Raw genomic sequence first — 17,398 nt, 5'->3', positions numbered from 1 at the left:
CGACTTAGGTTTATGTCTGTGAAACCAGGGCCTTGGAAAATATTTCAGAAGTAGCTTTAACCTTATGTCTGCATTTTGTTCTTTTGCAAATGTGGTGGAGGTAACCTTGATTTGCTAGTTAGTGGAGTCATGCTTTATTGTGACAAAAAACTAAGAACAGTCCTTCAGTGAAAATAACAAAGACCTACCCCATGGTGATTGATGAGAACGTTGTACAAGTGAAATGAGCTGGAAAGTCATCATCTTGTCTTTTCCTTTGCCACAGGAAAAGCATAACAGAGAGATTTCTTTTCTTCTCGTCCTGATAAGGAATCTAACGAAGCATAAGGAGAGGTTACACAGCATGGAAATGTGTTACATCCAGCTGCTCTCTAGCTTGCAAAGCTGCAGTAAATAATACCGTTGCTATTTAATAAACAAAAGAAAACAGAAGCCCTTTGATAGTGAACCTTAGTGTCTCTCCTTTGCCCTTCTGAAGATACAGTTTGTTTCTACTTAATTGACTGTCATTTTGGAGTAACATAGAGTTTGATATTGTATGTATGATTTGTAATTTTTTTTTGTTGATAGGGAAGACAGAAGACTTATCTTTCTAGGGCCTGATTCAGCAAAGCACAGATATATGTGCTTCAGGTTGTTTGGATCATAGCTCCTTTTATTCTCGTAGGTTTTCCACGCATGGTTACAGTGAAGATACACAAGAAGACATGTAGTTTACTTTTCCAAATTGGCTTACATAATCAATAGCATACTTTTTTGCCTGTCACAAGTTACCCTGTTGAGAAGCAACGATGCATATGTCACAAGCTACATTTGTCACATGCATCATTTGTGACACTTTACTTTCAAAAGATACTTCTTCATGGAAGCAGTTTGTTCCATGGGTTGGCTCTTTTTCAAGTTAACATCTAACATATCTTTGGCTTTTTATTAAAAATCTCTTATAGAGTTTGTTTTGTTTAGCCTTCAGGAAGGTGGGGGAAGGGAGAGAATAATGTGCCTGTGAAACATTGGAGGCAACCTCCTCCCCTCCCAAGACGACTGTTTATTGACTCACATGTGGCACGTATCCCCCCATACCCAAGCCTCACCCTTACCCATAAAGCAGAGCTAATTATTCTCTATTGTGCTAACATTAAGAAATAAGTACACTCATCGTTCATTGTGTCACTACGAGTTGAAGATGCCTCCTTTTTTAAGAATCAGTCAAGTGTTCAAAAGAAAATAAGGCGAGGTTTACACTAATGTACATCAGTGTCATTTTGCTCAGAACTGGAGGGGCTATGACCCGTGGCACTTCAGAGGGACTTGGCAGATGTGTGGGATCACACCCCACCACTGCAGCCACAGCAGACATCTCAGACACATCACTACCTGTTATAGTTTGTTATATCTGAAATCCAGAGATGAGCTGCTGAGGCATGCTAATAGCTGGCACCTTCTGATGACCTACCTTGCTTGGTAATCACCTGGCCTGTGGGAGGCAGCAACTCAAAAATATGGAGTGGGACCACAGGGCCTGAGAGTGAGTGTGGTGGGGGAGGAAGTGGCGGAGTGGGATGGGGTTCAGTGAAGGTGTGAAGGGTCAGAACTGTGGATGGGGCAGGAAAGGGCAACAGGGAGCATGAAGGGACAAAGGAAATAAGTAAAGGAAAAGATGAGAAAAAGAGTTGAGAGAGGAGAGGAGAGGAGAGGAGAGGAGAGGAGAGGAGAGGAGAGGAGAGGAGAGGAGAGGAGAGGAGAGGAGAGGAGAGGAAGGGGAGGGGGGAGGGGATAGACCATGTAAGTGGAAGGGAGGAGAGGGGAGGGGAGGAGATAGACCATGTAAGTGGAAGGGAGTGGGCAGCCTGTCCCCTACCTTGGTGCTGTCAGCAAACTTCTCACGCTTTCAGTGAAAACAAAAGAATTTGAGCACTTGCTTGACTCCTCTTGCAAAATCCCTTCTCTATGCCTTGTCTGTAGGATAAAGTGCTTGCCTGTCCCCCTTGTAAAGCTGTTGGTTCAAGAGCTATTGATTCTTTAATTCAATGTGATAGAATTGCAAATTAATTGGAAAACAACTCGATCTGCTGAGTGCTTCCAAGAAACAATTATTTTTTTCCCTACTTTTGATTTAGGTGTACTATGGCATCAGTAAGATTCTCATCCTGAAGACTATTTTGACAGTTCATACAATGCTGTATCATCATTGCAAAGCTAAATGTACAGTTCTGGGGTTGGGGCTCCTGGCCAAGCTGGTTCCAGTAGGCCACTGCCCCCTCTTGGATCTTCCTTGAAGCCCATTTCTACCCATAACTGATATCCAAGAAATCTCTCCTCTCGTATATATCCTTGGTTTTCTCAAAGGTTGCTATGCCTTTATAACTGAAAGCAAATTCTAGGTCTTTGGAGTACTTAACAAATATTAACCAGTTAATCTTTGCAACACTCATGAAGTAGTTAACCATTATCTCTGAATTTATAATATGGAGCAAGAAAGGCAGCAAAGTTAAATGAGCTCCAGTGACTAGAACTCAGGTAGTGATTGACCCCAATGTTGAGCCATTGTACAGCACCGTCAAGCACCATGGTGCTTCTGCCATGCAAGTACATTACGAGAAAAAAAAATACTGAAAAGTGGCTTTTAAGAAGTGCACAACTGAACTTTATTTGTTATGTATTCCCTTGAGAGAGAGGTTAGGAAGGGATTGTCTTCTTACTTTCCGCTGTGTTCACATCTTTAATAAAAACTGTTAACTATTTATTAAAAGAGTGTCTAATTCTCAAGAGTAGCTGTATTTTGATACCTGGTGTTATGCTGATACTTGTCTACATCTCTCTGAAGATCCTGCTGGTTCCAATAGTGTGGGAGGAAGATGGAAATACTAAAAAGCAGTGGTACCAGCTCAGGTCTTTGAAAATTGATTGATAGAGTCCCAGTGACTTCATCAGGCTTTGGTTTTTCCTAATACGAGGCCATCTTCTTCCTCAGCATGCAAGTGTTGTTCATGAATATCCTGAATTCCTAGACATTTTTATGATGGAAGCAATCAAAATTAATTAGTCCTAAAGTCCACACTCTACAGTAACCCCAATTTCTAATTCACAAAAGTGACTCTGCTATCCTGACAGCCTCTTTTACAGTGCCTTGAGCTTTTATGTATCTGTGTATGTCACAAAATATATTTCCTTATATATCAGGAAATGGAGTAGGCCTGTGTTATAATAAGTTTAAACAAGTTTTCTATTAAACAAAAATTGCTGGACTGAGTTTATAACTTAGAAGGAGCCATAGGAATTAGGTGGCCAAGTCCTATTGATTCTAAATGATGTTTGGGTTTCTAATCTGTAGGATCCTATTGATTACTTTTTTTCTCAGTTTCAGGAAAGCATAACTTATTTTCTTGTTGCTGTGCAGGTGTTTCATAAAGAACCCATGCATTTTTAGTGGATACTGTTTAAAAAACAACTGAGAGAGAAATTAGAGGAACAGTCTTCTCAAGCCTTTTGTCTCTAGCCAAGGATTTGACAGTTTTGAAAAAAGTCTTGGCTGAAATCTTCAAAGCTGCTTTGGGTGCAGGAGATCTGGTCATCCAAATCCTCTGGGATACTTCTAAACTCTTATCCTTTGTTGTTACGTATCAGCATATAAACAAATCTCAGTCTTCTTGATGGCACACTGCAGATGAACCCAATGAGAGTTTCTGCAGAAATCTCAGTAATGTTGCCAAGGTGTTGACAGACCATTAGGAAGAGTAATCTGTCATAAATCTCTATGTATTTGCATAATTTGAATGCTCCTCTGGACAAGAATCCATGTGGTCTAAGCTGTTTGCACATGATTTTGAGCATGTTAAGATGTTAGTCTTTGTTCTGAAGTTAGCCCTTCTTGTGCTCAGGTGACAATGTAGAGCAGTCACCTTTCAGGGCCTTCCACATTATCTCTAATGTTAGCTTAAGTTAGCAGTCCCCAGAAGATAAATTTACAGATTTACTCTTCTAGGATACTTTACCTCCTAAGTCCGAAGCTGTTTGTAAAGCATTTTTCTTGATGTATGTGCACAGCATTGTTTCAGCTTTCTAATCACTGACCAGCTGGCTTGTTAGTGAATAGAGCTGTGGGCCCCTTGCCACATTTCATGTGAGGTCTTGGCTGGGTGGCCAAGCAGGCAGCCTGCAGCCAGTGTCAAAGCAATTCAAGAGGTATTGGCACAGCAGTGTCCCCATTAATTTCTGCTTGTCACATGCTGTCATGCAAGTTACACCAGAGAGGAAATGACCGTTAAAAAAAAAAAAAAGTACGCTTGTGGCACTTGGTCCCCTCCAGACGTTATCCCTGAGGTTAAACAAGTGGATACAATTAGCTGTTATCCACAGACAGCTGCAGGGAAGGAGAAGCCGAGATCTGGGCCCCACAGCAACGTGTCTTTCCTGCTAGCAAGGAGTGTTGGCTGTCAACATATGCCATATTTTTAACCCTTCATGGAGTTTGAGTAAATTAAAAACAGCTATTATGACCAACAGTGTCACGAAGGTGCTGATAAATAGCTGTAGTGCTGATTGAGCTGTATTCTCCTCTAGGAAAGGGGATTTGTTTGTTGGTACCATTCCTTGTAAGGACTGGTGTGAGTGGCACTGGAGGAGAATCAGCTTGTCAGTGGTTGATAATTTACTGTAGCTTATAGATTCTGGCAGGGAATGAAACAGTGATTTCTGTGAAAATCCCTTTCAGAAGCATACTGAAGTAGTTAAAGGGAGTCACATCCAGCTTTGTGAATTTTCTGGGTGGACTAATTTCTCTGATTACATCAGGACAGCCTCCAGAAGGATTGCAACAAGTGATGCTATGCTTAGGATATCCCAAAATACAGCTTGGGAATACAGAAGCAAAGTTTATGAAGAGGAAATGGCAATGATGTCCCATGATGAGAGAAGCAAATATATACTATTAGAAGCAATCAAGAATCTTTTTTAAAACTGAAAGCAATAAGTTTACTGAGAGGTGGTAGAGATAGGCAAGTAGACACGGTGCTCAAGAATAGATTGACTTAGTCAAGTGAAAGTCTGGGTTTTATCCCAGAAGGAAGAGGCTCACAGCATCAGTCAAAGGAAGGATGACTTGCCTTTAGGAGAAACATGACCACTGAAGAAGCTGGAATTATATGAAAAGTGTACTCCAGAATTCAAACTGCAGCTCTGCCCCAACTGTCCAGCTTGACATGATGTGACACTTAGATACCAAATTTTGACTGGTGTCAGTTCCCAGACGTGCCATAAGGAGCTTCAGAGCTATTTTAAGTCATTTATATGGGGCTTACCAACTGGGAGAGCCAGTAAAGAGTTTGGGGGCTTTCTTGGTTCATTTTAGTCCTCATCTCTTTTTCAGAGGGTATGAGGAATAAAAGAACAAAGTGAGTAACAACTGTCAAACCAGGATGTGCTGTGGGAGACTACTGCCTCCAATACAGTTTTATGAAAAGCTTGTATCAAAAGAAAGGAAGTTTCTCAGAAAGTATTTGGGGATGTACAAAGCTGTGATGATATCATCCAGACGTACAGGAAAAAAATCTGTTTGTTTGCTTATCTAGGCTCAGATCTATATATTTTGTTAAGAACTGTGCCTTCTATTGGTTTTTCTACTGGACACAAAGAGCAGAAAGGTTTGAGCAGTGAAAAAGATTGTTAATCACAAAGTTACATTTACCTGCTGTAAAAATTTCATAGCCAGGACAGGTCTTGGTAATGATGCCACATTTGCCAGTTTCTGTCAAATTGTTAAAACAAAATTCCCCTCTGTTCTCATTTAATTTGCATGTATTTTCTCTTAAACATACCAGTAGCCAGATAGAAAACGTTATGTGTTTCATTTGCATGTCTGGTAATTCCACTTTGATAGGAATTTTTGGTGCACTGAGTCACTGAAAATAAGAAAGTAGGACAATAATTATATAGGTTTCCTTTCAGTCTTAAAAATTCTTCTGATCAAGTATGAAAAATAGCAGCTGATAGACTAAAACTTGAAAGATCTCTGTTGCAGACTGACTTGACAGGTGTTGAGCTATAAAATGAGAAATTGATGTGGACTTACAGACACTTAAATTAATATTGATCTGCCCAAAATGAAAAGCATCCACGAAATGTGTGCCTATACATGTGTATGTATGTATGTATCCCACGGATGTTAAGTACACATTTCACGTACTGAATTTGGCTTTTGGTTCACAGCTACTGAGATCAGTATAAAAACCTGCCAGTATTAAGATATTGGTAAAACAGACATGTACTAAGACTGAAACTTTTAAAGACCTTTAAAATATTAATCCAGGTCTCTATTTTAAGTAGGGCAGACAGAAGGTTACTCAGAACAGTTCCTTGAACACAATTGGGTGTATCTATTTGTCTTAATCTAGTCTTAATTAAGTCACCTTTGCTGCTGGTGAGCACTGGTGTTTGGGGAGTGTTTGGAGCACTCCAAAATAGACTTGAATAGGCTCTCCTGTAGCAGTACAAATTCAGTGGTTCTCTTCTAACTCAGAAGGGACAGTTGGTGTGTTTAAGCAAAGGGACTAGAACATGTTAAACCTGATATGGTGGCTATGAACTGAATTCAGTCTACAAAGAGGAGCATGACACTAAAAGGAAAATAGTGCCTAGGTATACTGAAAGCCATTATATCTATCCATAAAATTACAGCAATGCAATAGCGTTGTTAAGTCTCAAACTTTTTCAAAGACTACCATGGACCTTTATAATTCCATTAACATTTTGTATTTTTCCTGAATCTTGTGCATGGTGGCAGTACTTTTGCTTGATACTGACATAATATTCATGATATACAGGCAGGTCTGTGCATAATAGTGACATTTGCAAGTTTTACTGGGCTGATTGTTAGCTGATTGACTGATTAATGTATTCCACAATAATTTATTTAGACTTTCTAACCCTGGTTACCGTACTCCTTATAACAGCAACCAAAATAGTCTTCAAAACAGTATTTTAGAGACTCCAGTCCTTCAGGTATTGTATCTTTTAAATTGTTATGCAAACAGTTCTAGCCATTAACAAAACCCAAACAACAACAAAAAACCCAGAACAATCCAACTGTATTCATTTCAGTGTTAACACTTTTGCAGTGGACTAGTATGGATAACAGTGAATTATAATCAGTGGGATTATTCAAAACACTAAAGTGCATGTATACATACATGCATACTTTTGTGGGTGTACATATGTGTAGGTTCATCCTAACCATTGGATAATCCAGAATCACTTGTCTGAGCTGTGCTTTCTTTCTTATAAAAGTAGTTTAAAATAGAGTAGAAACTCTTTATCAGAATATAACTTAAAATATCTGATAATCTATTTGAGTGTATTACAGTATCTTTAATATGATTAAAATAATTTTACAATTTTAAAAAGTGAATATTTTACTTTATATTTAAACATATATAACTGTTAATTAATTTTTAACAAATTGTTAACCTTTAGGGTAGCAGCATACAAAACACCAGCAGTTATTAGACCAATTGCTTGCAAGAGCTTGGCAGATAGTAGTTCCTTTCTGCTAATAATACACAAAATGAATTTGCTATATTTTCCTCTTTGCACAGCATTTTATTCTATGAACAGAAAATGAACATTTTATGTTGTACAGTAAGGTTGATTGATATGACTAAGTGAATGGTCATTTGGATTTATTGTTGTCTTATCAAAACAGTGAACGTATTTAAATTGAACATGCTATGAAGTTCATGTTCTCTTGGTCCTCTCCAGTTAATTGACAGGAATATCACAGCAGTCTTTGCTTCTGAGGGACAACCCCTACCCTGTGAATACTGTCATGGAAAACAATAGGACTGCTCTGAGGTAAACTGTTACCCAATATAAGGAAAAGTTATGAGCTTTATATCCTGGGTGTATATTGGGTTGGATCATGGATGACTCCTGAGAGGCTGTAGTGTGACTAAGTTAAGGCAGAGAGCACAGTCTCCTCCTCCCCTTCCTGAATGCCCTGCAGGGAGACTGATCAGAATAGTTTTCAGAATAGCTTTCTCTGGAGAGAAGGAAAAGGGCACAAGGGTAGGGATCTATCTGCCTCTTATTGTGTCCCAGCCGCTGCACCCAGCCGGCTGCATGGAGAAGAGCATCCTGCACTCCATAGGCTGTGGCAAATTGTTTCTCTGCTCCCACCATCACAGGCATCGCATTCTGGATAAGCTGGTGTGATGGGTTCGCAGCCCAGTGTGAGGACAAGATTTAAAATAGAAAATCACTGCATTTAACAGGGAGTCACTACATTATTACTAATGCCTTTGGGATTTAGTGTAACTACATTAATCATGTCTTTTGCTATTCATGTATCTGTACTGTGTAATTCCTCAGGAATGCCATTGTTTTTTTGGCATTAATTAATGTTGACTGTTTGTTACAAAGTATAACCATAGAAGTGCTGTAATTATTCTGCTTCAAAAATAGGCCCCGGAGAATGTGAAAACTCTTCAAACTTTCATTCCAACATGTTTATAAAACACCCTTTAAAATTAAAGCAATTTGATGGTTGGGGGTTCTGTATAATCCTGTTTTATATGAAGGAAGCCTCATCCTGCTCCTCTTCTGCTCAGAGAAGGTGCTGCTGTTCAGTGAGAGGCAGTGAGTCTTTTTGTCAAACTAGCTTGACTGATTCATTACACATTGCTGCCTAAAACTCATCCCCTTTGTTTACACTTGCAGTTGTCTCTTATGCAAACACTCCTACAGGAAATGTTCAGGATGAGTATCCCAACACCTGCCATCCAAAATAGGGACGTTCCATTCTGCTCAGCAAAAAGAGAAAAATGGGCTACAAATAGATAGAAACTCTGGGTGAAGGATGCAAGTTGTTGTGCAGGTGCATGAGATACTTCACAGATGAACAGAAGAAATGTTAGGAGATTGCAAAGGTTTTTTATGTTTTACCAAATGTTAACACAAAAATTGAACAGGAAGAGGGAAATAGGTAAAAAAAAAAAAAAAAAAAAAAAAAAAGCCATGAAAAGCCTGTGCATTAATACAAATTTAGAGTCCGTTGTAGTTGACAAGGATCTGTGCTGTGTTGCTTTTATTTGATGGTACAACCAAGTATATTTGTTGGCTTCCGCAGACTTACTTTCTCTGGTATTAGGAACTCCTTTCACCATGACCAAGGGCAATCCAATTAAAGGTTTTTTTCTTCACATGCTAGTCAACACAGTGAGAGCTTCAGATAATGAGCAGTCTTTCATATGTGTATGTTACTCTGGGTACATGTGTTCTCTGAAGTCATATTATTTTTGGTGTTTTCCTTCAGGCTGCATCATGCTTTGTCCTCCTTTACAAAGTCAAAATCTAGTACGTATACCTTTACCATGGTGGTGGGTTAGTCTAGCCCAACAGCCAAACTCCCACTCAGCCACTCAGCCAATTCCCCCGCCTCAGCAGGGTGGCTGGAGGAAATAGAGAACAAGGAACAAGAAAGCTCACGGGCTGAGATAAGACAGGGAGATTTCTTACGAGTTACCATCATGGGCAAAATAGACTTACACTGGGGAAAATTAACTTAGTTTAATGCCAATTAAGATAGATATTTAATTGTTCATCCCGGGGAAGGGCAAGCATTCAAAGAACACCTTCCTCTGCTTCTTTCCAGGCTCCACATCACTCTGACTCTCCCCAAACCTAGCAGCACCGGGCACAGGGTGTGAGGGGTTGTGCTTAGTCCATATGAGCTCCTCTCTGCCACTCCTTCCACCTCACACTTTCTGCCTGCTGCAGCATATGTCCTCCCCACAGACTGCAGTTCCATCAGGAATATATCTGCTCCAATGCAGGTCCTCCATGGGCTGCAGTGTGGATATCTGCTCCATCATGGAGTACCTCCTTTTTCTCCTCTCACCTTGGTATTCTCTGTGCTGTTTTTCATTCCTTTTGTTCCCTCCTCCTCTTTCCCTCCAGCCTTTTTTATCCTTTCTTACATACGTTTTCATGGAGGCACTACCATCTTGGCTGACAGGCCCAGCTGTGTCCTGCGGTGGGTCTGTTGGAGCCAGCTGGAACCGTCTGGAGCTGACTGTGTCTGGCACGGGGCAGCCCCTGGTCTCCCTGACAGAGGCCCCTGCAGCCCCGGCTGCCAGCACCTGGGCACCAACACCCAAACCAGCTCCCTACTTTCTGTTTTCTTTGAGTAGATACTTGAATTATTTGGTCGACAGCCATGCCATCTTCTTTTGGATTAGGCAGACAGAATACTCCAGAGAATGTGGCAGGTCTTAAACGACAAGTAAGTTACTGCAGGCGATTGACAGATATCTTAGCTGGAAGTCAAGATGGTGGGTGATTCTTAAAGAATCAGAGTGGTATTTTGAAAACCAATGGCTTGGAAAGGAATTATGGATCAGACGCTGGAGGACGGTTAAGAGGGGTCAGTGAAGTGTAGAGTCAAGAGGGGACAGGACAAGGAGGAGACAAAAGTCTATAGGAAATCAAGGCTTTCTTCTCCTGCTGCCCCTGAGTCGGGAAACGTGAGCCATGAAGCCTGCCTTTGGCAGAGGCAACAACAGCAGCTGCTCAGCCTAACCCAAGACTATCCTCATCCTTGCTGACACCACAGGCAGAATATGCAGGACATATTTCTGTGTATTATTGAGACTCATGACATAATATGGTATTGCTTGAGAAGTTTGTCGTAATTTGGTCCTGACATTCAGTGCTGATAAATTCAGTAAATATCAGGCTGAGCAATGCCATCACTGATACCATATATGGTGGAAGATGCAAAAGATGCAGCACTTCCATAACAAATTTTGCTAACTGTTTACATTAGGAGGCTTTTACAAAATTAAAGCTACATGTTTGCCTCTAAGGATAGTGTATTTGTTCATTGCATCCAAAGTAGCTCAGTTTTCAACTGAGTTACGAATAAATATTTTAGATTTGTGCATAGATCACATTGAATATGTAGGCTGAAAAGGAAAAACATTGTAAAGCCATGATTCTCTGAAAGTAATCACAGTGGAATAATGTACATGTCTTCAATTCACGCAACAACCATCATAGGTTTTGTGATATTAGAAGCATGACAAAAATCTCTAATCTGAAACAACAGGTGTTATTCTGTGTCCATGTTTGTAAACATACAATGTCCAAAGAGCATCTGATAGACATCAGTAGAAGTTTGATCATGACTCATTGGAGCTTGTTCCTCAAATCTGCTAAGGCATGTATCTTCTTGTTTTCAAATAGAATTGATCACTTTTCAATTAACTTTTGAAATACAATTTTAACTGCAATTTCAAAGTATGGTATGCCTAGCTACCACAGAAAATTTCTAAGGAAAAAGCAGACATAGAACAAACTAATCCTTGAGGCACATGAGGACTCTTGCAGTTATTTCTAGATCTTGGAAACTGAGATAATGCTGGGTAATCCTCACTAACAATGATGCATTTCCATCAGATGAGTGGAATTACCCTGATTTCATTAGCTACTGATCTGGCTTGTGCATGTTTACAGCCTTTATCCAATTTGCTAGCAAAGGTTAGTATCTTTGGATATTATGAAAACATACAGCCCAGACTGAGTCTGATATTTCTTGTAAGTGGCTGACTGAATATGAACTAATTTTCAAAATGTGAGGCCTAATGGTTTTTGACTAGGCCTATGTACAGCACAAAATTAATCATTCATTATGGATAAAAAAGTAATTTAAAAGCCCTCTCTTTTGTTTGCTTTGCTATTGAAAATCTATTTGTGCAAAGAAATATCAAATTCTGAGCTGTGCAATTTAGTATTCTGTATTTAAAGTGCATAATAATAAGCTATGTCATGCGATTTTGTTTTATACTCTTTTTCTAACTGTCTGAGAATTAAAAAAAAAGAATAATAATGAATCATAAATAGTAAATGGTCTTTTTACATCAAAGTGCCCTTCTTTACACACATGAATCTTTGGGCTGTTCTTCCAAGATAATTTTTAACTGAAATATATTCATATATGTAATAGTAAGTAATAAGTAATAGCAAAAGACCATAATCAACAGTCCAAAATTAATACTAGAGAATAGGCTGTATGGACTAACTCTGAATTTCCTGGAAGAAGATACAGCACTTTTTTCCCCAGGTTCTTTTGTTTTGTTTTGTTTTGTTTTCTAATACCTTTTAAATTTGCACTTTCCTCATACTCTTTTCTGCAGCACATCTCATTTTTTGTGTGTGAAGAGAACTTCAGTAAATGATACTAATCTTTTGAGTCCTATGCAGGGAGACAAAGATATACCTGTTTCTATTTGCAAATATTTTCTTTTTTCTACCTGTGCCTGAAAGAAGGCTCTGAATTTAAAAATTGAAGACATTGCTTGCAACTTGCAGCTAAGCAGAGCAGAATTGCATTTGCTGAGCTTGAAGAAGAAAGTCAAAAAAACAGCATTAGTTGTATGAAAAAAAATATTCTTGATATGTTTAGTAACTGCAGAAATGAGTTTACATACTTGACAATGAGCAGGATGTGGAATGTCACTAAAAGGACTCGCCAGGGTCTACTAACTAATCCTTAATTTCTTGAAATTATTTTCTTATTTTACCTGATGTCTACTTGAAATAAAAAGCATGGGGCCCAAATTCAGTGAAACCATTAAGTACATACATAAGATAACCATGTGTTTAAATGTTCTTGGTGTGTTCTTTACATCTGCAAGGCTAATCCAAAACCTCTTGGGATTTGATTTAAATTACAGTAGCACAGAATGAGCAGATATGACATGTATTAATTCTACTGATGAATGAAACCTACAGAGCTGTAGTCCTAGGTCTTCCCCACATTTCTGAACTGCGAAGGAAATTATATAAATACAAGAGGATTCAGTACACTTTGTGTATTGTTTTTAAAGGAGCAAACCCTATTATACTAGCTATCAAATTTATCGGATCTCAGTTTTTCCTGGGGAAGCAAAGGGAATAAAAGGCATCAGCTAATAGGGAATGGGGTTCTCAGTTTACCACCATCCTTCAGAGGTGATAATAATTAAATGCTGTCACAGAATCCGTAGTTCCATGGTAATATCTCCACCATCAGGGTCTTCAAACAAAAACTGATTACTTTATGAGCAGCCCACTGTTACTACTGTTTGGCAGAGTTATAGACTATATATAGAAATGGCCATGTTTTATCAGAGGTTAGATTAGGTCTTCCAGCCTCAATATCTATACATTTTCTAATACTTTCTGTAGAGATGATCAGGGAACATTTCCTGAAAATAATAATTTTGTATTAAATTATATAGCTACGTCTATAAAGTATATCTTTAAAATGCATCCAGCTAAAGCAGTATTATCAAGTTGAATGTTTTGAGCTATTTGTAAAACCCATTTTCAGGTATCATTCCTTTTAATAGTGTGCCTTGAATGTTTACTTGAAACATGCCCATGTCCATAGAGAAGAATAAAAGCAACCAACTTCAATTTATCATTCTTCCCTTTTCTCATATTTCATGCCATCCACCTCTCCAAGATTGTTTTGGTTTCTAATAACAGGATTGGTGGACACCCTGCTGCATAGCTTATAGAAGGGCATAGGTCATCAGTAAAAACACAGAGCTGGAGTTTCATGAACTCAAGACACGTGCATACAGAAACTAAACTTCTTCTTTATCCCTTTTGTTTCTTACTTGTTGCAGCATCTTCTTGTAACTGCCTGTTTCGCAAATATAATTTTCAAGTTGACAGCATCCTTCTAATTTGGAATTCAGGGGATTTCTAGTATTTAGTTTTGAGTCTGTTGGTTCATTCCTTTCACATTACTAAGATTAATGTGAAAACATGAGTACAGACAAAATAGTTTCTTTGGCTGTGGAAGTGTCATAGAAGATTGCATCACTATAACAAAACAGAAAGCAAAATGAGAACTGTTACTTATGATTATTGCGCTGATTTAGTGCTTACTTTGATCTAAAAGTAGTTTCTGCCCTATTCAGTAAATTCCATACAACAGGTTTTTGCCAAGTAAAATTTTCCCTCTACAACATTAAATCCTGGTGAATTTGTGATTTAAACAGCTTTTCTGATTGAAACAGATCCTTGTGCCTTTTGAAGTGAATGATAAAATTTCATTTCACTGGGGCAGGACAAAGGATAAACTTGTGAGATGCAAAGTAGAGTGTGGTTTAAAGAGTAAAAAGCTGCTATGTGTGCTTCTTACTTGGACAGCATTCTTTTGAAGTTGTCCTGGGATTTACAGACATGTTTTTCCTATTTCTTTTAAGTATGTTGACCAGTCTTTATACTTCTATCAATCAACTTCAAATAATTGAACTAGAAACAATACATTAACTTGATAAGGACACCTGTTCAAGTCAGCTAGTTTTAGCAACATCCTGTCCATTTTATATTAATAGTTGTTTTTATCTACTGTGCATATATTTAAATCAATATTTATTAAAATGTTTTTGCAGATTATGATAGGGAGTTTGCTTGTTTGCTATTTTGTCTTGATAATTGAATATTGATTTCTTCTTTATATTTAGGATATGATGCTTCAGCTGTTTCGTGGACTGGATTTTCTGCATTCACATCGTGTGGTGCATCGGGACCTGAAACCCCAAAATATCCTTGTAACCAGCAGCGGGCAGATAAAGTTAGCCGACTTTGGACTTGCACGAATCTACAGTTTTCAGATGGCTCTTACCTCAGTGGTAAGTTTCTGGAGGCTTCTATTTTTCTTATAATGCAGCCATGTGCTTTCCTCTTCCTGTTCCTGGCATTTTATCCCATATTATAATGCAGCTTCTAAAACCATCTTTGCAGTTACCTATGTCTCCAAAAGCAATTTCTTTCATGCCACATTGAAGTTGTGGTGGTTACTTTGTACAAGTAATCAATTACTGATTACTGGTTCTAAGTTAAATCATAACTGGTTGCCAAAGGATAGGTATGTGCTAGTTTTCTGAAACTCCATCAGTCTAGCTTCTGCTGTGGTACTGACTTCTTTTGCACACTAAGCCAGACGGGTATGGTGAAAGTTTCTGAAGTACCTATTTTAAGATAAAACTCCTGCTGATCTCCAAGTATCTTGCCTGAAAAAATACACAGATACTTGTGAAAATGTCACACTGTCATGCCTCTGATTTTCCATCTCTCTGAATATGGGTTCAATGCTTATTCCCATATGTTACTGAATGATCCCAAATAGGGCTGTGCTGGAGGCAGCTCAAGTGGACCTGACAGCCAAAATCACAGCTATTTCCCAAGCCAACTGTTAAAGGGCACCTCCAGTATCTCTAGGCCCCCTGCCACTGTTGCCCCTCTCCCAGCAGCTTTCCTGGTTGTCCTTGGCTCAGACATGATCTCACTCCCAGAAGGTCTGGCCCTCTCATGCATTAATGCTGGTAGAAAAGCTCTGCCAGCTCCTCATTTTTTGACCCCATTTCCACGCTTGCTGGCCCTGCCCCCGGAATCAGCTGCTGTTAGCTTGGCACAGCATCTCGAGTGTATTGAAGAGTAACCACGCTGCATGCATGTTGGGTGTCATTTGGTTTTGTTGCCTGCTCATTAATTTTTTTGTCTCTATTTTCTATTCTGAGTATCACAACTGCCATGGCAGTATCACTTAAAGGGAGAACTGCTGAGAAAAGAAACCGAAAGGAGTTCACTTTGCATTTTACATAGTATTGTAGAAATTAGCCTGTCTCACCTTGATAAAAGGCAATCCATTGTTATTATTAGTTACTGTAAGAGGCTTCCCTCGTTGTGTGATGTAACTATGACATCCTGGATTCCAGCTTCAGTGTGAATGAAGGCAGGAAGCAACATCTTGCTAAACATAGGAGAGTATCCTCATCCCATAAAGCATTTGTGAACTTGTGTTTCGGGGCTGGTTTTTTTCATTGCCTGTAGGATGTAGCCTAATCCAAAGCTGAAAGAATCTCTCTGCTGAGGTCAGTGAGGATTGATCATGTTGTAACTCAAAACAGAGCCTTGAAGAAAAGGAGAGAAAGTTTGTTCCTGAATTTCTGTGTTTTTTCATTTCCCAGTTATCAGCCAGTAACAGCTTCAGTGAGTATTTCTATTGATCCATAAAATTCTTTAAGCTAAATTTTCAGTGTTGTAAGGCTTCCAGCAGGGCATTTTAAAAAGTTTTGTATAAAATGAGGAAAAAATATCTACAGAACTGAGCAGGAATTTGTCCATGATCATGTAGTCTGCATAGGAAGGAAGGTCCAAAGACCCAGAAGTAGAGTGTACCTACTGAGGCAAGCATACCAAGACCTGCTTGAAAGAGAACATTTCCAGAATTGCTATACAAAGGATATAACTATGCCCAAGTATCTAATACTTGCATGCTAGAAATCATGTTTCAAAACCCATTAGCTAGTACCCTTAGCACTGCTGTGAATAAGAGTTGTTCAGACCAAGGGATTGTCCACATGCAAGTTTGTACTGTGTTTGCACAAGTATTCAATTGTCGTTGCAGCTATGCTAAAGAGTATTAAAAAAATTGAATTAATCAGTGGCCAATGACAAATAAAAGTATATGGCCATAGACATGAAGAATGGCTTTCACACCTAGAACTTAGTGTATCATTGTTTTCTTACTTAAAAAACCCAAACAGCTATGACCGTGGGTTTTTTAAGTTAAAAATGTATTGGTTTTAAAACACTTAGTGTTTAACACCTTCAAAAGCAGCTCTTGTCTGGGTATGTAGAAACCTATAGGGGTGTGTTGCTTACAATGCGATAATGTGGTATGGTTTTAAATGTTAGTCTTCATTGCTCCTACAGACTGAGTGCTGGTTAGAAACCTTTACTAAATGTGTATTAGCTGACAGAGGCCGTCAGTTTTCCTCTTCTGAATGTAACTTTTACCTTTGGTTAGTTGCTTTGGTGCGCAAATTCTTCTTTATTTTTCCTCCACTAAAACACAGTACAGGAAACAAAACTTAAAAATAACCAGCCACCTCCTCTTTTTTAAACATAAAGATATTCTTGACTTTACTGTTCCCAAAATAGTCTAAATTGCAGTTCATCACCGGGCAGTGAGTAAACCTTCATTGACTTCAGCAGGACCAGCTTTGTTTTGAAGTGTTTGAAGAAAAAAATGTTGCTTTATAAAAGACAGCATATATCAACATATATATCGATTAATAGCTTGCAAGAATTTACTTCAGAGTTATATTGAAAAGTGATAATGCAGACAGCCCAGTGATAAAAGGCACATTGCATGTGCTATCATTGTGATCAATACAAGGGCTCTGCAGCATTTCCTTCAGAAGAGAAGCTTACTGCAAGATAAACTACAAGAATCACTTTTTGAAGTATCAGATCATTTCCAAGATGCATCCTTATTCATTGCTCACAAAGAAACTCTTCAGGTGGGGCAAAAAGAGTTTACCATGAAAGTAATCCAGTAAAAACT

The 17,398-nt window shown here is 38.7% G+C and overlaps 1 protein-coding gene across 2 annotated transcripts in view; it reads left to right on the top strand.

Annotated features, from left to right (window-relative positions):
- Positions 1-17,398, top strand: part of CDK6 (cyclin dependent kinase 6) — a 131,883-nt gene that overhangs the window by 46,449 nt on the left and 68,036 nt on the right. For both annotated transcript variants that reach the window (XM_074897988.1, XM_074897989.1), the window contains exon 4: positions 14,511-14,678. In XM_074897988.1, the coding sequence (XP_074754089.1) occupies positions 14,511-14,678 (168 nt within the window). The remainder of the gene's footprint in view (positions 1-14,510; positions 14,679-17,398) is intronic.

Source organism: Athene noctua, chromosome 2, assembly GCF_965140245.1.
Source record: "Athene noctua chromosome 2, bAthNoc1.hap1.1, whole genome shotgun sequence".
Classification (NCBI taxonomy): Eukaryota; Metazoa; Chordata; class Aves; order Strigiformes; family Strigidae; genus Athene; species Athene noctua.
This window is presented reverse-complemented; position numbering and strand designations above follow the sequence as displayed.